The sequence below is a fragment of the Myodes glareolus genome, chromosome 9 (assembly GCF_982192425.1).
Source record: "Myodes glareolus chromosome 9, mMyoGla1.1, whole genome shotgun sequence".
NCBI classification, from domain to species: domain Eukaryota; kingdom Metazoa; phylum Chordata; class Mammalia; order Rodentia; family Cricetidae; genus Myodes; species Myodes glareolus.
Genome location: NC_142034.1, coordinates 69,334,105 through 69,359,625, shown reverse-complemented (window position 1 = coordinate 69,359,625; position 25,521 = coordinate 69,334,105). Strand labels below are relative to the sequence as shown.

At 48.7% G+C, this 25,521-nt stretch overlaps 1 protein-coding gene across 1 annotated transcript in view; it reads left to right on the top strand.

Moving 5' to 3' along the window:
• Positions 1 to 25,234, top strand: part of Slc36a1 (solute carrier family 36 member 1) — a 33,288-nt gene extending 8,054 nt beyond the window's left edge. Inside the window, exons 2-11 of the mRNA XM_048437735.3 lie at positions 3,010 to 3,154; positions 8,800 to 8,890; positions 9,351 to 9,439; positions 10,228 to 10,323; positions 11,889 to 11,973; positions 13,213 to 13,431; positions 15,157 to 15,255; positions 16,197 to 16,363; positions 18,281 to 18,450; positions 21,660 to 25,234. Of these exons, the coding sequence (XP_048293692.3) occupies positions 3,015 to 3,154; positions 8,800 to 8,890; positions 9,351 to 9,439; positions 10,228 to 10,323; positions 11,889 to 11,973; positions 13,213 to 13,431; positions 15,157 to 15,255; positions 16,197 to 16,363; positions 18,281 to 18,450; positions 21,660 to 21,931 (1,428 nt within the window). The 5' untranslated portion in view covers positions 3,010 to 3,014 and the 3' untranslated portion in view covers positions 21,932 to 25,234. The remainder of the gene's footprint in view (positions 1 to 3,009; positions 3,155 to 8,799; positions 8,891 to 9,350; positions 9,440 to 10,227; positions 10,324 to 11,888; positions 11,974 to 13,212; positions 13,432 to 15,156; positions 15,256 to 16,196; positions 16,364 to 18,280; positions 18,451 to 21,659) is intronic.
• Positions 25,235 to 25,521: the final 287 nt, after the last annotated feature.

Genomic DNA, 25,521 nt, shown 5'->3' with positions numbered 1-25,521 from the left:
GTGGGTTAGTAGCCTTGGGAACAGTTAGGAACTGAGCACGGCTCTTCCCCTTGGTCTCTTCTCACCTTGCCATCTTGCCTCCTCACTCTTGTGACCGTTCTGCCTCACTTCCCATGGGTTTCTGGTTTTCTGCCGTGCATAAAGCAGTGTGAGACCCTTGAGGGAAGCCAGTAGATACTTGAACACTTAGAACTGTGAGCTCCTTCCTTCCTTCCTTCCCTCCCTCCCTTCTAAAAAATGTATTTATTTTGCGCAGGTGTGTTCTATCTGCATGTATACCTTTATGCCAAAAGAGGGCACCAGATCCCACTAGAATTAGTTGTGAGCACGATGTGGTTGCTGGGAATTGAACTCAGGACCTCTGAAAGATCAGCCAGTGCTCTCAACCACTGAGCCATCTCTCCAGCCCCTGCTCATTTATTAATAAATCACCTAGCTTCAGATAGTTTGTTAAAGTGGCAGAAAGTGGAGTAAGACAGCCCTTCACTGACTTTCCACTATGCAGTTTACTTGTGAGGATGCACAGCTCCTTTCTTGGCTCTCAGTTGGTAGGAGGTGATGTGTTCCTGGATCACTCTTGTGCTGGAGGTAGGGCTGGTTTTCAGGCGTCCGCAGAGGGGAGCCCTGAGCAGAGGGACATCCTCTGGGCAGCTGGTGTTGGGGTGGCAGTTGGAGAGCCAGCTTTTCACCCTGACGAAGCATCTCAGAGCCAGGCTAGTTGGTGTCTGCTTGCTGGCGGGGCAGAGCCTGGTGGAGAAGCAATGGGTTTTCTTGATCATTTTTTACTACTAATGTACTTTCCCACCCTTATTAGACTGCGGATCCTTGAAGACTAGGGACCTGTCTCTTTTCCGTTTAGATCCCACAGCACCTGACGCTGTCACCAGGACACATTTCCACAGCAACAGGCAGTCAGGAGGGAGATACGCTTCTGGCCTTGCTACCGTTTGGCAGGACAGGTCCCTCTGTCTTTGGGGGAGAGCCTTCCTCTATGCAACGAGGGGTTTAAGGTGACCTGTGAAGGCTCCTTAGTACCAGGCTAGGGTTCTGGGGGCTTCTACAACTTTCCCCTGGCTGAGAAAAGCCCTTCCCTCTGCTCTCCTCCCCTCCTCTCTTCTCCAGAGCCATGTAGAGAGGACACAGCCTCACCATCCCTCATCAGCACACAGCAGGGAGGGTTACTTCTTTCACTAGCATTTAAACCTGAGCAAATCCATAAACATTTAAGAGAAGGCATAGGGCTGGAAAGGTGTGACACCGTCCTCCCCATCCATGACCAACACTCCTGTAACAAGACAGCTTAATGAGGGTGCAAGTGCTTATTTAGTCAACATTTTATGTGACATGGGAGCCTTCTGAGAAAAATACGGGAGGACCCGGGGGTTCCGTTCACTTTGAGCTCACATTCCCGTTTGTACGCTCCGATTTGCTGCTGAAGTGTGGGCAGTTGTGTGGAAAAGCTGGCCACAGTGTGTGGTAGAGGAAGCCAACTGAGCTACACCCCACCAGTCTGGCCATTCAGATTCTGTCTGCCTCTGTGTGGAACACTCCCTCCTTCCAGGACAGGACAAAGAAAACAGAAGGGGTAGAATGGCCATTTTAGGTCTCGTGGCTGCTTGGCAGAGAGGGGAAGAATTCTGGTGTCTGAGATTCACTTCAGGGACAGAGGTTGGGAGGGAGGCATGGAGCAGGAGGTCAGCGGGCTAGCTGTTGGGGCAGCTCCTGTGGCCTTCGGGCCTCCTTTAGTTCACACTGCTTGCCGTGCCAAAGCTGTGCTTTTTTTTTTACTGGACTTTGGGATACTATTTTATGAGCCCCCAACACAGCACCATGGAGAGGAGCTACTGAGACAAAGATGGGGTATCTCATGGTCTTTCCTGCTCTCATTCCTCTTCCTCTGAGCTGTGGTCAGCCACCATATTCCAGCACTCAGGTTGGTGGCAAGAAAAGAGCCCAGGGTGAGGCAATGAGCCTTCCTGATCACCCCGACCTAGTTTCATCCTGTTGCTCTGATGAAAGCCTCCATGCGAACAAACTGGAGAAGAAAGGGTTAATTTTAGCTCAGAATTTCAGGTTCTAGTCATTTGTTTCAGGAATGTCAAGGTGACAGAAACTTGAAACAGTTAACTGTATCCGCAGTCAAGAGCAAAGAGAAATGAATGTGGACGCGCTCCCATGCTTGTTCATGCTCAGCTTGATTTTTCTAGGGAACGGTGTTGCCCAGAGTGGGCGGTGTCTTCCCATATCAATTAACTTCAGACAGTTCCCCTACAGATGCGCCCTGCAGGTCAACCTGATCTAGACAGACCTTCACTGAGTTTCTCTTTTTAAGGGGATTGTAGGTAGGATGTGTCAAGGTGACGATTAAAATTAACCATTACAGCTTCCAAAGAGTAGGAGATGGGCTGAGCTCACGGTGGGAAAGAGGGAATTATTTGTTGTCTGAGACCCTGTGGAGCTGGAGGAGAATGGGGTGGCCCAGAGGGATCTCATGACTAACACCGTGCTGTCTGCTAAAGGCAGAGGGTTAAAAAGGACACCCGAAGAAACATCTAGGTTCATGTCATCTGAGAGCCCGCTCTTGGAGAAGGTGTGAGATTTAATTACTGTTTGGGGTCCAAGAGATAAACTCAGAGGAGGGTGGGGTGAACCCAGCCAGAAGACCAGGGAAGGCTCCTTGGAAGTGCATACTTGCATTACCCCGCCCTGCCCAGCGACCTTACTTATTCATTGCCCAGGTGCCCTAGAATGAATTTAGAAATTTATGAGCATGTCTCCATGTGGGAAGGAGGGGAGGCAGAGGCCAGGCAGGCCCAGCCTGCCCTGTGGACTTCGAGCCTCTTGCGTTCTTCTTGGTTGGGACTGGCCACTCCAGTCAGACTCACCCTGTGATGCATCTCTCACTGGGAGCGGCTGTGACAATGGCTACCGCTGTGTCTGAGCCCACCCCACACCTGGAGATGAAGGCCCCAGCTACTGGAGGTCTTAACGCCGCCTCTGTCCCCACAGCTACCATGTCCACGCAGCGACTCCGGAACGAAGACTTTCACGACTATAGTTCCACAGACGTGAGCCCTGAAGAGACCCCATCGGAAGGCCTTGGTAACTTCTCCCCGGGCTCCTACCAGCGCTTAGGGGAGAGCAATAGCACGACGTGAGTACTGGTGACCCCTGCCATGGAGTGGGCTTTCCTGTCCCCAAGTCTCCCCGGGAACGGTTTGTGCCTCCATCTCCCCATTTGACATCATACCCAGCTGGACAGAGGAAAGGGCTCTGCCCTTCCTGGTCGTTTCTTATTCCTTGTTAGTTCCAGAAGGCTGGTGGCCAGGAAGAGCCTTGAGTTAAAAGCCTCGAGAGGCATAATGTCTTGGGCTAGAACCAAGTGTCAGATGCCTCCTGGCCCCATTAACGCCTCCTTGGCAGAGCCTCGTGGGACTCCTGTCCCATCACCAGGCGGCAGACGCAGGGAAAGGGAGTGGCAACGGTATTTAAGAACCCTCCAGAGTGGGTAGGGAAGAGAGATCCACTTGGCCTTCCTTAAGGAGGCTGCCATCTTGAGCCTGGAAGCTGTACCGCTCTCTTTGGTCCTCTTTGGTCCTCTTTGGTCCTCTGTTTCTTCAGATATAAGGATGGGTTGAGAAGCGCACTGGGAAACTGGGCTGGCTGTGTGAGGTTTCCTCCTCGAACTGCAGACTTCAGAGGGACGGGTTCTGTTCTAAGTTTCCCAGCATGCCCCTGGTCCTTTTTAAAGTCCCAGGACCCTGTCCTTGGCAGCCCTGTCATTTATCCCCAATCTCAGCTGTCACCCTTCCTGGGTTCTATTGTGGGTTGGATGTGACTTCCTGAGGGCTGCTTGTGCTTACATGCCCCCACTCCCCGTGACTGCTCAAGAGGACTGTAGGTGTTGTGGGGACATGCCCTCTGCCTGCACTCTCTCCTGGGAGGGACGTTTTCCACTGTGAACTGAGGTGGGCATGGAAAACAGCCTGTTCACATGACTGGCTCCTTGCCACCCCAGAACCTTGCCACAAAGGTTCTGGCTTTTAGCTTATCGCCCATACAGCATACTGTTATGGATCCTCAATTGATTTGCTATTTAGCTGGTGGAAAGGATTGCCTAAGGTGCTGCTGGTGGCAGCCAGGACCTCCTTCCTGTCTTTCCTCTGACCTCATCCACCCCATCAGTGTCTCCCAGGGAGAAGGAAATCCCTTCAGGGGTTGTGAAATGCTTCCAGTCATGAGCTTGCTTGCACAGAGCTTGCTGTGCTCACTCTAAATTCTCACTTTTAGAGAGACCTTTCTGAAACTCGACCTTTCCAGGAGAGCCATTCAAGGGTGCATGCCTGGACTGCTCTCAGTGCTGGTTTTATCACTGTCCATGGTTTCTTGGATCAAGCCAAGCAGATAGCACCCTCCTTTGGCTTGTGTTAGGACATCGTCTAAGGGGAAAGTATTTATTTGGGCACTCCAGCCTGGGGACAGGACCTACCCAGGCACTTATTTATTCAGGAAGCATGCCAGGTGGGCCAAGGCTGATCGAGGACTCTTGTTAATCTCTCCTAGGTAGTATGAGGGATGTGATTTAAAGCCTTTTACCCTTCCTTGTTATCTACTTTAGTAGGGAGCAAAGGACCTTGGAAGAGCTGCTTAACCACACCCGACTCTTCTAGAATTTAAAAGATCAGTTAAAAGCCCAAAATAATGAGTGCAATAAAGTAGAGACCTTAGACATTTCTATGCCGGAGAAGGGCACATCTCCCTCCTTTGCCCCGAAGAGCCATAGTAACAGCTCTCTACCCCACCTCCATGGTGTTTCCCCAGACCAGCAGGCTGAGGCACCAGCTGGCTACCTGTTGGTCTTTGTTAACTTGGACCACACATTTGCCGAATATGGTCTGCAGAGCTTCTGGGGTCCCAAGAACCTTTCTCTTCCTAAAAGTGCTAAGCTGTCATTTGCCTTTCATTCTGTTCCCATGTGCACGAGGATGCTGGAACAGCATGTGTGCCGCTTTCTTCTCCTCAACCCCACACATCTGCATTATCCTAGCCACTGTGAGTAGAAGGAAAAGGCCAGCTCTGCTTAAGATTGTCCTTGGCAATAGCTGGATCTGTAGTTCAGGTGGCAGAGTGCTTGCCTAGCATGCCCTGGGCCCTGGGTCTCATTCCCAGCAACACATACACTCAGTGTGGTGGCACTTGGGAGTTGGAGGCCAGAGGATCAGAAGCTCAGAGTCATCCTGGACTACATAGGGAGTGCAAGGCCAGCCTGGGATGCATGAGAGCTTGTCTCCAATAACCAAAAAGTCCTTGATGAGATAGTGAGACCATTAATTCTTATTAAATTGCAACCTTTAGCATGGGTCTCTCAGTTGTCGCTATTAAAAAAAAAATACCAGATACCATAGTGTGAGTATTGAACTAACTGGAGTTCTTGTTCATTGTTTTTTTAATAGAAAAGGTTTGTTTTACTAGAAAGAGCAACCAGCTAACTAGGTTTTCAGACCCTAGTATTTGCATTTCCTTTGAAAAGGAAAGAATCAGATCCATTAATTCAAGGAAAACCACCAACAATGTTTTTGTGGCTCACATGAAATTTGAGCTTTCAAGCAGAATTAAAGAAAAACAAAAAACAAAACAAACAAGCAGAACATCCATCCCACTCTCATATCTAGCACCGTGTGCTCACAAATGCTTTCCCATGAGGTCAGATCTCTCTGGGAAGGTCAAAGCTTTGCTTTGAGCTGATATAATGCAAGAGGTTAGTATTCAGATCCTCCACATATGTGAGGGAATTGTGCATGAGGGACAGGTCCCTGCAGACAGCTGCAACAGTGGTTAAAGGAACGGGGCATGGGAGGGCCAGAGTCCACGATGCAGCTTAATGGATTCATTTTGGAGTGATGTTAGAGAAGAATTGCCACAGTTGAAGAAGCAGCTGAAATGTCCCTCCTTTTTCCAGTATATGTCTAGGGAGAGCACACTTTCTCATAGGCTTTCACCAAAGCCACGCGTGTAGACTGAATGTTGAAATGGAGACGCAGCTATTTTCTGTAGGATGAGACATTTAGGAGGTATTTTAAACAGTGATGGAGGCGGTGCTGAATGCAAGCCCTGTGGTGATGGAGGAGGAGGTGCTGGAGCACAGGCCCTGTGGTGATGGAGGAGGTGGGGCTGGAGCACAGGCCCGGTGGTGAAGAGCATTTGTTGCCCTTGCAGAGGACCTGAGCCCTGGTTCCAGCACCTACACTGGGCAGCTCACAACTACCTATAACTCCAGCTTTAGGAGGTCCCATACCTTCTTCTGTCCTTTGAGGGCATTCTCATTAATACACACACACACACACACACACACACACACACACACACACACACACGGGGGGGGGCATGCAAGCACGCATGCGCACATACACATGCAAAAAAATTTTTTTTTTAAATGAGTGGTTGGAGATCTAGATGGTTGCTGCTCCTCCAGAGGACCAAGTTTGATACTCAGCACCCACATGGTGGCTCAAATGTCCATAACTCCAGTCCCAGGAGATCCAACACTCTCTTCTGGTCTTTGAGGGCAGTACACTTCTGTGGGTCACAGACATGCATGCAAACAAAACACCCATACACATAAATTAAAAAGTTAATTCCCATATTTAACTTCAATAATTAAACTATTAGTATCTATTAAACTTACTGTTATTTTAAATTGTAAAATTTGAGTTTTAGTCATACAACTTTTCTGCAGATAGAACCTACATAAGCAAAGATATTAGGGTCCTTAATTCATCAGAGAATAAAAGAAGACCTGGGAGAGAAAAGGCCTAAGAGCTAATGATAGCACAAATGAAAACTAGAGACACCAGTTGGTGTTTCTCCTTTCTGTCTTCAGAAACTAGCCCACCCCGTGGTGTGGCTAGAATGTCACAGCCATGGGGTGATACTATGATGCCTACCTGGTGTTGAGGTGACATCACCTTGGGCAATTTTGACCCTGGGCCTAGAAGCCTGATGTTTCTGAACTGAAGGGACTTGAGGATCACCTGCCCTGGTCCTGTTACTTCATAGTTCAGGTGAGATAACAGTTCCCAGAACGGAAGGGAATGGCCAGGCAGTGTGACAGTCAGCTGAGTCGGGGCCAGGATGCCCAGCAGGGGGCATTTTGGGAAGGCTTCGGGAAGGAGAGAGGATGTAATACAAGCTTACCTTTGCACTTTAGTGGGTTAAATATTTGTTTGCCAAGGTAGAGATTTAACAGGCCCGTTGTCCTCCTTGGCTACTGGCTGCTGATAATGCGGCTGGACCTTTGCAGGACTCTGGGCTGTGGCTCAGAGCGCAGGCACACATCTCTCCTGGGAATCAAAGGCCTTTTCTTGGTGGTCCATCCTACAGATCCATAATGGCAGATAGATCCCATGACCTTTCTGGTAGACTGGAGGGAATGGCCTTTGCGGGCTTTCGGTTTCTGCCAAATGTAGATTTGTGTGCAAGCTCCAGTTTTGAGGGATCCTGAGGGCTGTTTGTGCAAAAGGATTTTTTATGTTCAGGGTCAAGTCTTGAGTGATTGGAGGCACCTCACTTGAGCTATTTCTTACTCTGTCACGGGGAACAAAAGGCAAAGAGAGGCCACGACCAGCACACTCCTCTGTAGTCTGGGAGGCACGTGCTTCCTTCCTGTGGCAGTGACACCCCCCCTCACCTTCTGGCCTCAGGTCTCTGCCCTCCACTCTCATGCCTCATGTCTCCCTGGCTGTGCCCCCCACCCTTCATCTCTTGTTTACCTCGAGACAGTACATGCCCGTAGAGGCTGGCATCCGTGTCTGACTCACCAGACCCACCCAAGTATTTGTTGAGTAAAAAAAAAAAAATGGATGAGAACACATGAGAGGCTTTATATGAAGTCATAAACCAATGGGGACAATCCGTACAAGTTTAGAGGGACCACTGTCCTTAAGGCATGGGGTCAACCAGGGACCCACTGAAGAGGGCTTTGCTAGTCCTGGGCCCAGTGGCAGCTGGCCTCTATTTTTTCAAACACAAAATCCAATAGCAACTTTTTGTTGTTGCTGTTTTGAGAAAGGGTCTCTCTATTTAATCTTGGCCCTCCTGGAACTTATGTAGACCAGAGCTGGCCTTGAACTCACAGAGATTCTTCTGCCTCTGCCCCACAAGTGCTGGGATTAAAGGCGTGCACCACCATGCCTGGCCTGGTAGGAATGTTGAGACCCACCTGGTATTGTGTAGTAGAGGGGTTGGCCTTTTTTTTATTTTATTTAGTGGGTTTTTTTTGTTTGTTTATTTGTTTTTTGTTTTTAAGACAGAGACTCACTTTATAGTCCTGGCTGGCCTGGAACTGGCTGTGTGAATCAGGCTAGCCTTGAACTCTTGAAGATCGACCTATCTCTGCCTCCTAGGTGCTGGGATTAAGTGTTACCATCACACCTAGCTTGGACTTTATTTTTTGGTCACCCCTGTTTTCTCACACATCATGCATCTTGTCATCCTCTGTGTCATTGTGGGAGTCATCAGCCATCACTCAGTGATCAAATCGAGCCCTGAATGCAGCCGGGAAAGATGGAGTGTCTAGGGAGAGCCTCCATCATCCCTCTGTACTGGCTTCTAAGAGAGGAGGGGTCGGGAAGTGTTGTCATTGGGAGGTGTGCTCTTTGAACTATTTATGAAGTAAAATGTCATAAGATTGTTTGGGAATTTAGATAAGCTATTGTGTGTGGGCTCTTTATGTTGGGGCCTTGCAGATAGGCACTGGCCCACATTGTAACTAATGCTTCCCGCTTGGCCTTCCTACTTCAGATGGTTCCAGACCTTGATCCACCTGCTAAAAGGCAACATTGGCACTGGACTCCTGGGGCTACCACTGGCAGTGAAGAATGCAGGCCTTTTGGTAAGGGTTGCAGACATCCATGCATTGAAAGTTATGCATTAGGGCCCTCTGTGTGCCAGGCACTTCCAAGGCCCTGAGCCTAGTGACTTTAGCTGGCAGTCCTGCCCTCCCTTTGACTCTTCACACATAATCTACTCGCCCAGCACCATCATGGTTTCAGAGATGTTGACTGTCCAAGTGTTGACCTTGCTGATCACCCGCAGGATAACTTCCCTCCTACATCCCAGAGCCCGCTGGAAACTTCTACTCTGTGGATCCATTGTCCGCAAGATTAACTGTCTGGACCAGGTCTGAGGGCACACACAGATCCAGTCTCCTGGATCCTCTCTCTCCTGTCGGCCAGAGCTGTGTCTCTAGAAGTGCCGTGGTAGCCTTTTATCACCTGTGCATTCGGTCTGTCTTGGACTTTCTCCTAATTCTGCCTGCTTCTCTTTCTTTTGTCTGCAACCTCGGTCCCTAGTTGGGTCCTCTCAGCCTGCTGGTGATTGGCATCGTGGCCGTGCACTGCATGGGGATTCTGGTGAAGTGTGCTCGTCACTTATGCCACAGGTAAGAGCCTGAGCCATTACCTGAGGGTCCTTCGTCAGTCTGAAAGTGGGTTGTACAGCTCCTCTGGGTTCGTCACCTAGCTGGGGATGGCTGCTGTCACTGTGGTGTTGCCTTCCCCTGATTATTATTGTTGTTGTTGTTATTATTTTTTTACCATTTTTGGCTTCATCTATTAAACTGACACTTGTCCAACGAACAGAGACCACATCCTAATTTCGGTGCTTGCTTGTTTATTGCACTGAAATGCTTACCTCTACCAGGTGCTTCTGGATTGTGATGAGGATTCCATGTCATTTGCTTAATACCTGTGACCCAGGAGTTGGAAGAGGGCTCATTTGGTAAAATGCTTAATGTGTAGGAAGGGCATCTGAGTTCAGAAACCCGGTAACCATGTTAAAACAAACAAACAGACAGACAAAACCAAAAAGACGCTGGGTGCAGAGGCGAGCTCCTGCAGCGCTGCACTGGAGAAGCAGAGACAGGAAGTTCCTGCGGCTTCCTGGACAGTCATTCTAATAGTGGGCAAATTCCAAGGCCAGGAAGAAGGCCTGTCTCAAGTAAATGGTAGAGAGTGATTGGGGAAGACACCCAGTCTTCCTCGTCTGGCCTCCATGTATGTGCACTTGTACATATGTGAACATGTATGCATGTGCATACACAGATGTACATGCACCCTACACGTGGTCCTTGCAGGGCTCAAAGGTCCCCTAGGGTGTCTCCATTTGTTCTTTCATTGCCATTGTCTAACCCATCCATTCTGCTTTTCCTGTATCCCACCCCCACCCCAGGCTGAACAAACCCTTTTTGGACTATGGGGACACAGTGATGTATGGACTGGAATGCAGCCCCAGCGCCTGGGTCCGGAGCCACTCCCACTGGGGAAGGTAACTGACTTCCCTTGTTCCTCTTGGCCACAGCTCCCAATGTGGGACCAGAGATAAGCGGGCATGATGTGGGGTCAGTGCCACGAGTGGAGGGTAGCGTTGGGGTTGGCTCGACAAATGGTAGGCCGTGAGCCCAGCCTTCTCTGGGCCTCAGTTTCCTCATCTTTAACGTATGGGGCCTGATCTACAGGACCAACCCTGAGAGCCACAGGCTGTGAGGGCTCCGGTTTGTTCAGCAAATGTATTTGATGCCGTGTCTCATAAGTGGCACAAAAGTGATTCTAGCTTAGAAAAGGAGCTTCTCTGGTGTGCACTATGCTGTCCCCACACTGCAGGGACGTGTGGCCTTTGTAGAGTGAAAGATGCATGGGAAGAGAAGAGAAGCTGGGACCAGGGACGAGGTCAGCAAGGGAGTGTGGCTAAGAGGCCCTGGCTGTGTGGGATGAAGGGCGTGGGATGGGCAAGGGCAGTGTCCGGAACAGGTGGGGAACCTAGGAGAGTTTCTCCCGACTTTTTGGGTGACCAGAGGGAAACAACCTACTTTTCATTCCTGTCTGGATGTAGAGAATTCACATTGTCACAGGCTTGAAGCCTTACTTTTGTCGTAGTGAAGGTGTTGCTTGCTGTCATTTATAGCCCCACCCTAATCTAGGGCGTGTACATTTCTTCTCCTTCCCTCTTTCCTTCCTTTATTCTCTCTCTCTCTCTCTCTCTCTCTCTCTCTCTCTCTCTCTCTCTCCTTTGGCAAAATTATCTGTTGAGGAGCAGCCAGGCTGCCGAGTGTCCACCACAGTTTGTCTGTATGTTCCTTCCTCCCTGCTTTCCCTCCATTCTCCCGCACACCCTTCCTTATTCTCCTAGGAAGAACATTGTTTGCACTTGGCAAGAGGACACAGTTTGGAAAATAGAGTTAAATGCTGGTCATAGTCCAGTGGCACGGGTACCCTTCTGTTTCTTCTGGAGCTTTCTGTGTTCATATACACACGCAGATGCTCTTACATTTACCCTTTTTGGCAAACGGCTCTTCCTGTGTGCCGTTTGAAAACTTGCTTTGTCTCCTTTTGATGCCTTGGGTAGGTTCCTCCAGAACCAGTCCCAGGTCTGACCTGTTCTTTCTAACTGCTGTGCCGTGTTCCATCAAAAAGGATCTGTAACCGTGTTCCTTTCGCTGGGGCTTCAGCTCGTCACCAGCAGTGGCCGAGTGCTTCAGGCAGCAGTCTGCTTTGGTACCTCGGCGTATTTACCTGCAGCTCGATGTAGGAGGAGGCTGAGAAGGGCTTGCTTCCTTTTCTTTCATGCCAAGAGCTCTCTCTAGCTTTAGGAAGGAAGATTTGCGCTTGGTGGATGGGCAGGAGAAGGCCAGACTGGGCTGTACTCTGGCAATGCCGTGAGCTCATGCAGGAAGGTGAGGGAAGGGACTTGCAGCGTATAGATAGCCCCTGCACACCCTCCTCCCTAGATTCTGGACAGGCGACACCACAACTTGTCCTGATGACCTGCTCAGATGGTCGTCTCCCGGGAAGCCTTCCCATCTGATGGCCTTTGTTCCTCTCGCCCCTCTGCAGGCGCATCGTGGACTTCTTCCTCATTGTCACTCAGCTGGGATTCTGCTGCGTCTACTTTGTGTTTCTGGCTGACAATTTTAAACAGGTAGAGTTCTTCTGAAGGGAAGGGCGAGAATTGAGTGATTTTGTTCAAGGCTCCTCCCAAGCCAAAATGGTTTGGGTTTGAACCTTTGGTGTCTGATTCTCATCTGAAAACCTGTCGTGGAAAGAGACCTTGCCTTGCCTGTGTTGCCATCAGCTGGCTCAAGGTCCTTTGGCTCTATCTGGCTGAAGTCTTCCCTACCTAAAGAGAAGAAGCTCATCCAGGGCTCATCTTGAGTAGCTATTGTAATCCTTGGTAGCAGGCAGGAGGAAGCCGCAGTATGTGGCGCCCTCTAGTGTTACTTCTGTGGAAGTCTTTGTAATGGGACCTTTTTCTGTAGAAGTGCTCAGCTCTGTAGAGGCTGCTGGGCAGGCTCAGGGGCCAGGATCCATCAGCTCTTGACAGAAGCCAGGCTGTATCTCTCAGACATGGGGTGTCTGAGACCCTTGGCCCTAAAGGCTGTGTTAATGAGTTAGGGTCAGAGCCTGTGTCCTAGCTCTCTGATAAGCCAGGTTCAGCCACCTGTCCTGAATCAGCCAATTCAAAGAGCAGACTTGATAATGAAGAACAGAAAAGGACGTTTTCCATATGGCCTCTCCGAGAGGAAGGGCCCATGGATCCCCACCAAGTGCATCTTCAGGGTCCTGACAGGGGATTGAGGTTTAAATAGAAGGAAGGAGATAGGAATAATTAAGTAGCCCTGGTCAAGGAGCCACGGGCCCATCATTGTGCTCCAGTCTCTCCTACAAGGTGGTTTGACAAGTTGTCTTGTTGGCACTGTGTGGAATCCTTTCCGTTTTCCAGGACACCAGTTCCCCATCTGGCTGGCACCAGGTCTTCCTGTTCTCAGTAGGGGATTCCTGGGGGAATTCCAGCTGTCTAAGGGTCCAGAGTCCAGATAGCCAGAACAAGGACTCAAGTGTTTCTTTAGTGTGTCCCCTTTCAAGTCAGGCGTGCTAGTTACAGCTGGATCAGGGTCTGCAGGCTTTCCTCTCTGTTTCCTGAGTGCCAGCAGGAATGCTTAGGATCAGAATGGGAAGAACTCGGCATCAACTTTCCGCTCATCTGTCTCCCACATCCTTCTGTCTTTTGTGAGACACGATCAATCCAGACTCAGCTGGTTCACAATAATTAAGACCCCCGGAGAGGTTTCTCAGTCATAGGTGCCTACATAAAGACCCTCCAGCTGGATACCTACTGGCTCCATCACCAAGGACTTTTCCTTTTTTCTTCTCATTCCAGGTGATAGAGGCGGCCAACGGGACCACCACCGACTGTCACAACAATGAGACTGTGGTCCTGATGCCCACCATGGACTCTCGACTCTACATGCTCGCCTTCCTGCCCTTCCTGGTGCTGCTGACTTTCATTAGGAACCTGCGCATCCTGTCCATCTTCTCCCTGCTGGCCAATGTCAGCATGCTGGTCAGTCTGGTCACAATCTACCAGTTCATCGTCCAGGTACGATCCCAGGCCCTTCCCCATCCTGTGGAATAGGGAAATCAAATGGAGTGATCACACGCTACTTACATGTGGCGTATGTAAACTGGATGTTGCACAGTTTCCTGGGGAGGCGGGAGCAGATGTTTCCTCCAGATAGGCCTCCAGTGACAGACCAAGGAAATTATCCCACCTCGGTTTTTTGATCTATATATTTTATGACATTTTTGAGCTTTTATTTTATTGGTATTGTTGTAGAGTTAAGCTTGTGTTTATAATTTGCAAGCTCCTCTGTATAGGGAACTTTTTCTGCTTTCTTAGTTGGGTTGTAGATCGGCATCACCAGCATCAGTCACCCAACTGATGGAATGATGGCTGTCCTTCCCACCTGTCTCAGTCACAAGCCCCCATAGCTGGGAACCGTGAAGCTTCCTACTCGCAGCTCCATCTGACCGATAGATGACCCTGGTCGCTGTCTGTCACTAATCCACGGGTAGCACTGGTTTCCGTCTCTTTTCATCTGCGACACAGGAATAGTTTCTAGGTGATCTCATGCTCAGGTCTCATCTTAGAGCAGAGATACCTGTTTGTCTATATCCTGCATACTAAAATGCTTCTCTTTTTTTAGAGTTGAAATTTAAAAATTAAAATTATACATTTACGTGTGGGTATATATACATGAGTACAGGTGCCGCAGAGGCCACAAGAGGGCGTCAGGTCTTCCTGGTGTCACATAATAGTAGTAAAGACGTTCAATGTAGGTGCTGGGAATTGAACTTGGGTCTTCTGCAAGAGTAGCATGTGCTCTTAACGATGGAGCCACCCTCACCCTCAGCTTTGACTTTTGTGTTTTTAAAAATATCATTTTTCTGCCTTTTCTCAGCATTCCTCAACATTCTTCTCTTGTGCTTCTTGATAGTTTGAAGTGTTCAGCCTAACTGATGAAAAAAAATAAAATGGGGGAGGAAGAGACTAATCTAGAAATCATGTCTTCCGGGTTTATCTCTGTGGATGTTTGCAGAGTTGCATCACCATTACTATATAACTGTGTGGTAGTAGTTGATTTTTTTTTTTTAGACCAGGTAGCCCAGCCTGGCCTCAAGCTCACTATAAATCATAGGTTAACCTTGAACTCCTGATCCTCCTGCCTCAGCCTCCTAAGGACTAGGATTACAGATGTAAGTCACAACACCTGACTATAATGAATTAATGTTTTCCCAATATTATTTCATAGTCAGTTTTTCATATTCTTCTTTACTATCTCATGTACAGAGTCCAAGTTGATTTCGAACTCCTGTTCTTCCTGCCTTGACCTCCTAAAGTGCTGGGTTTACAGGCTTGTACTCCAATGTCTGCCTTTAACTTTCACTTTTTGTATAGTGTGTAATATTCTGTGATATGTTCGGCATGTGGCTAATCATTTAAGATGGTTTTCCGTTTCTTTGCTAAGTAGCTTTGACAGTTTCTCTATCTGTTGAGTTTCTTCTTTTATATCAGATGTCTGGGGACGGGATCACCGAGTGAGAGTGAGGCTTTATGCAGGCGTCAGCAGTGAGCAGTTATGCTATACTGGGCAGATCTTTATCCAGAGCAAGCAGGGGCTTCCCAGTCTGAAGCGAGAGAAAGCTTGACTGTTTGTTAGCTTCTTCCTTTTTTTTTTTAGAAATCTTGGATTTAGGAGTGCTCTGACTTTCGATTCAAAGCCCGAATCTCTGAGTAGCCCTTGGCTTTGCTCATCTTTTCCAGAGTATACCGGACCCCAGCCACCTCCCCTTGGTGGCTCCATGGAAGACCTACCCTCTGTTCTTCGGCACAGCAATTTTTGCTTTTGAAGGCATCGGTGTGGTAAGAGGGGCACCGTGGTGTGGGCCTGGGTGCTGTCTAGCACCCCAGTCTCCCCACTGTCTGCTTTGGAGCTTAGGAACCCCCATTGGAAATCATCTCTTGAGCTGGATGTGGTGGCACGTGCCCTTTGTCACAGCACTCGGGAAGTGGGATGAGAGGATCAGGATTTTGGGTCATCACTGGCTACATAGCTAGTCTGAGGCCAGTCTAGACGTAGGAGACCCTTCCCCTGCCCCGATAAAAACAAGGAAGGGAAGCTCATGCTTAGGAAAATTGGCTGGAGGCAGCAAGCTCAGGACAAGTGTCAGAGTCTTGCTGGGGGCCATGCTACTGTGAGGCAAAGGGCACCCCCAGCCTCTGACGTCTCACCTCTCCTCACTCCTCGTTAGATAGTGGGTTCTGAAGCCCTTTGTGTGCCTGAGAGTGTAACTGCTGATCAATTAACTGACTTCGCTATGCCCTAAAGGAGAGTGTACTTGGGGGTCTGACAATAAAGAGTATATTTTCTTTCAAGATGTTCTGTGTGCGTGTGTGTTTTCATGTGCATGTGTTCACCTGTGCATGTGTGTGTGTGCATGCACACGTATGCGTGTGTGTATGCTTTTGTGTTTGGAGGTCAGAAGTCAACATCAAGTGTTTCCCTCTTACATGTCCGTTTTGGAACCTAACCTCTCTCAATGAACTTAGGATTTCCTGCTTTGCCTAGACTGTTGTCAGGTCAGCGAGCTCCACTGATCAGTTCTACCCCACCCTACCTCTGCCAGGTGCTAGGGTCACAGATTCATGCCTCCACACCTGGCTTTTTTGTGGGTTCTGGGCATCTGAACTCAGGTTCTCATGCATGCACAGCAAAGCTCCCCAGGCCCCTGATGATGCTAGCTTTGTGGTGTGCCCACTTTTCTTTCTCACATGCTTTCTTTCCCCTTATGACTTTTTTGTAGGTGCTACCCCTTGAGAACAAAATGAAGGACTCACAGAAGTTTCCGTTTATCCTGTATTTCGGGATGGCCATTATCACTGCACTCTATATCAGCCTGGGGAGCCTGGGGTACCTGCAGTTTGGAGCTAATATTAAGGGCAGCATCACACTCAACCTGCCCAACTGCTGGTATGTGGTGGGGAGGGGACTGGAAACTTCTAGAAGGTGATGGGTCAGAATGTTGCATTTCCTTCTCATTTGGCTACTCTGATCTTTTGATTCCTACAGCAGCTTGTACCGAATTCATGTGTGAATTATCTGTCTGATGAGGCTTTCTCCTGGGAAACATGGATCCCCAAAGAACTGAGTATCCATCTATACTTAGTCATTCCAGACACCTGTAGGGGAGGGCAGGCCTGTCTGGGCAGTCACAGACTGCTGTGTCTGTGGACTGCTGACTCTTGGGAGTCCTTTTTCGAGTGTCTTTCCTAGGCGGACATGCTATAGGGAAATGCTGAGACCTGCAGAAGTGTCTGGATGTCCCAGAGCGTGAGCTAAGCAGTCTCTGGTTGGAAGTTGAAAACCCCATTGTAGAGAGCAGCTGTTCTGCTCACACTGAGAAACACCCAGGGACCGAGAGTGGCCTTTCCATACAGCCAATTTGATGGCACTCTGAGTGGTGAGACTGAGTGAGGACAAATAGAGAAAAATGTTGACTCAGTAGGGCCAGTGTGTAGCCCAGGATCCTAGGCAGCAGGCATCTGAGGGTCCCTCCAGCTGTCTTCACCCCACTCAGCTGCCCTCAGCTCACCCCGTGCTTCTGTAAGTGCATTTACGTGGACATGCCTGTAGGGGACGCTCCTGACTCCAGATTTAGCAGTTCTCTGGAGGGCTCAGGGTCTTAACACAGGGCACTGCCCGATGACTGTTCCCCCCCTACCCCCGTCAAAGAGTTTGTATTGCTTACACTTAGCAAGTGTAACTTTTTTTTACCCACCCCAGTCTTTTCCACGGTGTTCTCACAGCTTAAGAGCCTCATCTAGGTGTTTAGTTCAGCTACAGCAATGACCTGTTCACATTACACACAGAAGACATTTGAATCTAGCCCAGAGTGGCCAGTGGCTCTCGGTGCTCTATGCACAGGTCTTGTTGAAGGTGGGTTTCTGCTGAAGACAGAGTGGCCCTTCCTCTGTGTGTCCTGAGTCAGGTTCAAAAGCACTGTGCTCTGGGGTGCTAAATTGGAGTACCCGATGGTATGTCAGTGGCCTCCATGGGGAGTTTCTGAGGTCTGTGGTAAAAGGCATCTCTGTTGGGAAGGGGAGGGGCCTATGCTCCCCCCAACCCCCGCCACCACGAGCTGATTCTAAGATGCCCTGAATTGCATGGGAAGGACAAAAGTGACTTGTTAGAGTCCAGTAGTTAATTTTGAAAGGTATTTGCTCGTGCACACAGGGCCAAGATTCCAGATATACAGAAGGTGTAAAGAGAATGTTTTACTACACCATGGGGCACAGTCTGTGCTTTCACAGTGTGTCACTCAGAGGTGTGTAAGAATGTGTGTGTGTGTGTGTGTGTGTGTGTGTGTGTGTGTGTGTGTGTGTGTAGGTTTTCTTTCTTTTCTCTTTCTTTCTTTCTCTCTCTCTTTCTTTCTTTCTTTTTTTTTTGGAAAGTTGTCATGTAGCAGAGACTGATCTTGGACTCTTAATCTTCCTGCTCCCTTCTCCAGAGTGCTAGGGTTATGATGTACCTGACTTGCCTCCTCATTTTGAAGAGCTATGTGAGGGTACTGTGATTTAATTAGTTTTCTGTGAATTGTTTCATTTTTGTAGTATTTTCTTACATAAAAGCAATAGAGGACTAATTTTTAAAAATTAATTTGAATTTAATCTGTGTGTGCGCGTGCATGGGAGAGGGAGAGAGAGAGAGAGAGAGAGAGAGAGAGAGAGAGAGAGAGAGAAGAGAAAGCCAGGCCTAAGGTTTCTGAGTCTGAAGACCCTGTGGGTTGGTGACCTTTCCAGTTGTCTTCAGGGTGCAGGGTGGCTTTGGCCTCTGTCCAGGGCTGTCAGAGTGCACCATCAGGCTCCTGAGAGCACCCACTCTCTGCAGGTTGTACCAATCTGTGAAGCTGCTGTACTCCATAGGCATCTTCTTCACATACGCTCTCCAGTTCTACGTCGCGGCTGAGATCATCATTCCGGTCATTGATTCCCGAGTGCCTGAGCCTTACAAGATGATGGTGGACCTCTGTGTACGCACTGCGATGGTCTGCATAACGTGTGAGTAGAAGAGATTCTTTCTGCATTTACTTAAAAGCAGTAGTTCTCAACCTGTGGGCTGTGACCTCCACAGGGGTCACATATTGGATATCCTGCATATCAGATGCTTACATTATGACTCATAACAGTAGCAAAATTACAGTTAGGAAGTAGCAACAAAATAATTTTATGATTGCATTCACCACAACATGAATAACTGTTTTAAAAGGTCGCAGCATTAGGAAGGTTGGGAACCACCTACTAAAGCCTTGAGGACATCTGAATTGTTCCCATTGAGAGCCTGGCACACAGCCACGCTACTGAAGTTGACGCATGAAGAATTGGTTCTCAGTGATCCCCAAAGATTTCGGAAGTAAGGACGGTAGTTTATAGATGAGGTCTAAAGTACAACAGAGAACAAAGACACACTGTTACTGTCCCAGCTGAAATGGGTGACAATCTAAAAGCCACTTCAGAGGGCTGGAGATGTCGCTCAGTTTGTAGCATGATGACCGAGCATACACGAAGCTCTGGGGTTCCATCGTGAACACTACTGATGTGTGGTGCACACCTGCAAGTCCAGCACTGAGGAGGTGGAGGCAGGAGGATTAAAGGTTTGAGGTCAACTTGGGATATATGAGACCCTATTTCAGTAGATGATAGACAGACAGACAGACAGACAGAAGATAAAGGGTTTGAGTTCAGCCTGGGATATATGAGACTCTGTTTTAATAGATGATAAACAGACAGATAGATAGATAGATAGACAGACAGACAGACAGATAGATAGATAGATGGATGATGGATAAATGGATAGATGGCTGGGTGGCTGGATAGGTAGATGAATGAATGGATGATGAATTGACAGTTAGATAGATGGATAACCGCTTCAACCACATCCACTAGGATGTCTAGGAAGAGGGTCAAGAGCTCAGGGCTAGCCTGGGATACACAAAACCTTGTCTCTCTCTCTGTCAATCAATAGCTTTAAACATCTGTCGGTTAACCTGGTTGTTTACCTCTGTTTGTTTTTTTTTTTTAAATTTCCCCTTTACCCTATCCTGAGCCAAGTGGTGTAAGTTAAACATTAAAATCAGAATATAACCTATGTTCTGTTTGTTGAAAGCAAGATCAATTTTTAAAAATTAACTTTTCCTCATTGCTTCTGTGAGTTAAAATGGGGAATTCATAACCAACTGGTCCCTAATTTCTGGTTTGAATTTCCAGGAGATGTGCAGTTTTCCAAATTAGGCTTTTGTGTTAGTTTTATTGTTTTGGGTCATACATCTCATTACTTATTATATCAAGACTTTTCCTTGAAGTGTCCTTAAATAACTTAATCCTAGCCTCTACCTTTGGTATAAAGATGGGCCTATATGATTTTTCTTCTCCCTCCTCAGGCTCATCCATACACACACACACACACACACACACACACACACACACACACACATGTTTGTGAACCGAACCAAAGTTAAATTGTTTTGTTATTGTTGTTGTTTTATTTACTATTATATGCACACACGGTGGTGGGACCCAAGTAGAGGGCAGAGACAGCTTGTGTTAAATGACCTAGAACCTCTGACCTTACTGACCCCACCACATTTGACTCATCGTTGTTTTCCTGCCAGGACAGTGGGTAGAAAGCCAGCCTTCTTGACATCTATGTAGAAAGAACTCTCTAGAACTAAGGGGGTGACCTTGATCCTCTAACTTAACCTTGGGCAGCTCTCCTGAGGATTTCTTGCAGACTGAGTCTAGTCATTGTGGATCCTCCAGATGTTTGGAGCGTGCCTAACCCTGAGAACTCTGTCTTCTCCTGCTCTTTGGCAGACTCCAGCCCGTCTCCTGGCAGAAACAGCCCTGGAGACAGATAAACTAAGGAGCAACCAACCACACAGAATGTACTGTGATCTCACCCTCTGCAGCGGCTCCCAATACCCACTCTGTTTGTCCTTCATGGTTTAGCTCAAGTGTTGAGGAGACGGCTTCTGTGTGCATAGTGGCTTGTCTCGTCGGCTCTGAGGGCCTGCTTCTTGAATCTAAAGGGTTTTTACAAGACAGGGTATGGAGCATTCAAATAACTTGCCTTCCCAATGCAGATCCTCCAGAAAAAAAATAGGTTTGTCTCTGTAAAATGTCCCGAAGCATAGGGCCTATTTCCCGACAGGCTTATTCCTACCCCATCCTGCAGGAACTGGCAATCCCTGGCTCCATACCTCATCCTGTCCTTAGATTCTCTCGGTTTTTCTGCTTTGTTTTTCCTGGCTCTGTCTGAGTCTCACTATCCTTTGTACTGAAGGACACTCACAGGGTCGGCTGTGTTTGATCTTTGAGAGCATATTCTGCGCTCCCATCTCCTGTGATCTGTTCGGGTTCTTTGTCCTATGAAAGGAGGCAGCCCCTTCATCTTTGCCAGCTCCATAGCTTTTCCCGGCTTCCCTGGAGGCTTTGAAGTAATTGTGGGAGGCAGAAGAGAGGCCTCTCAGGGTAGCACCTACTCAAATGTACTTGCGTGGGTTCATTTTGTTCTTTCCTCTCTGTTTATTCGATTCTTGTGGTAAAGTTGATTGGTGAGTCACTGTGCATCTTGATATGGCTATTTTCAGTTATATCCGCGTAATTTATGGGCAGCCTTTTTTTTTATTGCTGTCTCTAATGTTTTTTTTTTCCTTCCCTCCATCAACTTACATATCCAAGAAAAATAGGGAGACTTCAGCCCAGTCTCTTATTATTTCAATTTTATGTGTTTGGATGTTTTACCACACATGTGTCTGGTGCCTGGGCATCAGATCGCCTAGAACTGGAGTTATAAACACCATGTGGGATCCATCAGTGTAAGGAAGTGAGTGGTCCCTCAGGAAGGTCCACCCACTTTTCTCTACCTCCGCCCTCCCCTTTGGGAGAGACTCACTAGAGGACCAGCTTGGAGAGGGGCACACAGCTGCAATCCCAGCGTTTGGAGGCTGAGGCAGGAAGGTCTCCAGTTCAGTGGCAACCTAGAATACATACTAAGGCAATTGTGACGTCGTAACTCGTGATGGTGCTGTCGCAAGCCAGGAAAGCATAGTCATTCTACATCTCTGGTCACGTATTGCCCAGAGATTGGACTAGATAGCATCTTGATCTCCTTTGAGCCCTGTATTCCCAATGTGGACCTGGGCTGAATTTTCTGGCCAGTGAGCATAGTCCCAGCCATTCTTCACCAAAGATGTCCCCTCTCTCTGCAGGTGTTCTGGCCGTTCTCATCCCGCGCCTGGACCTGGTCATCTCCCTGGTGGGCTCTGTGAGCAGCAGCGCCCTGGCCCTCATCATCCCGCCCCTGCTGGAGGTGACCACCTACTACTCGGAGGGCATGAGCCCCCTGACCATCATCAAGGATGTCCTCATCAGCATCCTAGGCTTCGTGGGCTTCGTGGTGGGGACCTACGAGTCTCTGTGTGAGCTGATCCAGCCAAGCCATGGCGAGATCTCCACCAATTCCACCAGTGCCTTCCTATAAGGATCTGGGTGTGTTCCCTGCACCTGCCAAGCCCCCACCCTTGTGTGTCTCCCAGTAGTGTCCCCACAGCCTCAGGTATGGTTCAGCCTCTGGAGAAAGGCAAGGTTGCTGCCCAGGTCCATCTGGCATTGGACCCTGAGGTACCTTGAGTTTGGGGGAAGGGGGAGGAGCAGACATTCCACTTGTGATGGTGCAGTCACTGCTTTCCTCTTCACACCTCCTCCCTCAGCCCAGCCTCCCCCATCTGACCTGCCACACCTAAATTATTCCCGGCGCACAGCTCACTTTATTTACAAGGTAGTGTCCTGCTCCTGGCATTTCTTCCTTTCCAGGGCCAGGTCTAGATTAAATAAGTGGGGACTCTGATGTTTCACAAAGCCAGGCCTCTTTCTCATCGGGCTCCCAAATGCTGTGTACCTCACTCTCCCACCCAGCTGAGTCCTGAGAGGCTTCTGGACCCCCAAACCCACAGACCATACCACCGTAGCTCTCACTTCCTCTGTGTAGGTCACAATACTGCCCTCTTCATTCCTTTAGCTCTTAAAGATAATGAGATGCTGCCCAGATTGGAGGTATTTATAATTTATTTAAGCTTACATTTTGGGATCTGACTTCAGACCCGGCATCATGGTGGGTTACTTCTTCAGCAGCTTGCACTTGGCTTCTCCTGCCACAAAGAAACCTGCTCCAGGGGACCATGGTATACGTCCTTCACCCTCTTGGCTATGTGGCCTAGGGGCTATTCTTTTTGTTTGTTTGTTTTGTTTTGTTTTTGTTTTTCTGAGACAGGGTCTCACAGCACCAAAGTTGGCTTTGAACTTGCTATGCCAAGGATAACCTTGATCTCTTGGTCCTCCTACCCCTGCCTCAAGTATTGAGATTAGTAGCATGAGCTGCCCCGTCCAGCTGGCTCAGAGACCTTAAGTATGAGCATGCACCGCCTCTAGGAGATCCATGCATACATGGACTTCTGGATATGAGACTGAATCCGTATGGGCATTTGGAAGCACTTGTGGTGTGTTGGCTGAGACAGGGGTGTGGGTTCTGACTTTCTCTTCGTGACACTACGCACAAGGGTCATTGTTTACAGTTTCCTGGGGAGAGAGCAGAAGCCCCGTCTTGTCCCAAGCTGCCTCTGTATCCTGGGCTTCCAAGGAACCACTAAACACTATCTGTGACCTATCTGTGTCTCCTATCACACCTCCTGTAGAGTCACATGGCTTTTAGGTCTGTCACCTCGAGGTGGGACAGGATTTGCCTTGAACCTCAGTTTAGAGAAAGGAGCAAGAATTTAACAGGGTCTTGCTTTTGTGTTTGACAGAAGCTAGAAGGGCTGTGGCCTGACCTTGCAGCCAAATCTTTTCCTGTTGTTCTGTCCAGAACCTGTTGAGTGACTTCCAGGTCAAAGAATGGGAAGGGTGGCCTCTGACTTACAGCAGCATCTGGTCCAAGCAGTGATGCTAAGAGGAAGCATTGCTGTCTTGCTGGCCCTTAACCCTTAGGAGAGCAGTGTTTTTTACATTATTCTTTCTGCTCATTAGCATCTCCACAGGTGCTTACGCGGCTAGGTGCCAGCCAGGTTTCACAGATGCCTTGCTTTCTGAAGTCCCAGGCTGGAAAATGACCAAAGTAGGTTCAGACGCTGACCTATATTTCTGGGCTTGGGTTCCGGCAGCCAAACTGTGGGCCAGGCTCTCTCCTAGAGGTCACCTGAGCATGACTTCCTGAATGGAGGGACAATGTATTCAGAATTGTTGGAGGCACCCCTATCCAGATGGTTTGAGAAGTCAAGACCCAATGCACAAGCCCAGTAGTCATTTCAGGGCCCCTGGCCTGAGACCGCACGGAGTGCCTTCCTTAGCACTAGGCTAGGGGCAGCTTCCTGGGTGTGACCTGAGGCACTGGCAGTTTGGTGACTGGACTCTTTCAGGAAGATCAGGGCCTTTCTGGATGATACCAGGCAGCTGCTAAGCATGTAGTTCCAGGGGGAAGAGGAGGCAGGTCCTCGGCTGCACACAGCCTACGGTTCCCAGGAGCCCTGAGTCAGGCCCTCCTGGCCTCTCCTGCTGTCATTGGGGAACCAGATGGCCCCTAGTGAGGAAACACTCAGAAAAATGGAAGACTGAGTCAAGGCCAGATGCCCCAAGGGCAGACAGGCTGCCTGATCCTTATCAGCCTGGTCCTTGCCTGTACCCATGGTTCAGAGACCCATTATCCCAGACTTGAATGTGAGCACTGGCTGGGAAGAGTGTGATCCAGCCTGTGCAGCTCACCCTGCCCCAACTATAGTGGCATCTTTTGTAATGTGCTAATGTCTGGGATCAGGAGAAGTATGGGTTAGCTTAGGCCCCCCCACCTCACCTCTCTAGCCACACCTATGGGCAGGTGTTCACTGTCTGCCGTTCACCCATGGAAGTCATGGTTTAAGAGAGAGCAGTGGTCTGAAGGCAGATCCCAGGGCCTGTCCTTAGGCTCGCTCATCCTCAGATTTCTCCCCCTATTCGGTGGCATGTCTTCGGGCACTGCGGTTCCTCCTGATCTTCCCAGGAAGTATGGAGCTCCAATTGTGTTTACAGCACTCTGTCCTCTATGTACCTGGAGGACAGGGGTTTGCTTTCCCTACTGGCCAGCCCCAGCCACCGCTCCCATTGGGACACTGAGGGTTGCAGAGACCTGATATGGGAACCAGACAGGATGGTGGGACCTGGCAATCAGGAGGTGGCGCCAAGTCAGCTTTCGAATTTCATTTTCTAAAGTACATTACAAATCAGATACCATTAGGGGGAAACGAGCCGTCTGGCTGCCTTGGAAACTGTGGTCAATACTGAAGGCACTTTAGTCCTGCTGGTGGCGCCGGCTTCCACCTGGCCGGTTCCTTCCTTTTCTGTGTATCCTGAGTCATTCTCTGGCCAGGGACATTAAACCGTGCTCATAGGCAGTTATCAGAAAGAAAAAAAACGTGGAAAATGAGACTGGAAGGTGGCTGGTGTTCGCCCCGTGCTTTGGTTTAAATCAAGGTGATGTTGAAGAAGCTATTTTCTTTCTTTCTTTTTAATGAACAATAAAATCCTGTGTCTGTATTGTAACTGTCAGCGAATGTACGAATCAATGACCGAGAACGCTGCCATGTAGGATACGATAGCCAGACAGCATCGTGTCTCATGTACCCACCTATGTATGATTTCAGTAGGGTAAGCACACACATGTGGCTCATGTCAGAATGTCTAGATCTCAGTTGGGTTGAACACATGGATCTTGTGTTAAATTTCCACTTCAATAAATGAATTTATTTTTTATTTTTGAGAGGTTGCAATCTGTGTCCTTGTTTTCACACTCCAACTATCACTTGGAATAGGACCATCTGTTGGAGGGAGAGGGGATCTGAGAAAAGGTCTGGAGATTTTTTTTCAATCAAACAATCCTGCCTCCCTAAACCAAATTAGCATTCCCCTGGAATCCTGGGTAGAAATTTCCAATGTCTTCTGCATATACCAGTAGGTAGTTTTAGGTGTCAACTTGGTTTGGGGGGCACAATTGAGCCTAGGCGTTTGCAAATGTTAGTATCTACAGCAGTTGACTGAGTACAGATT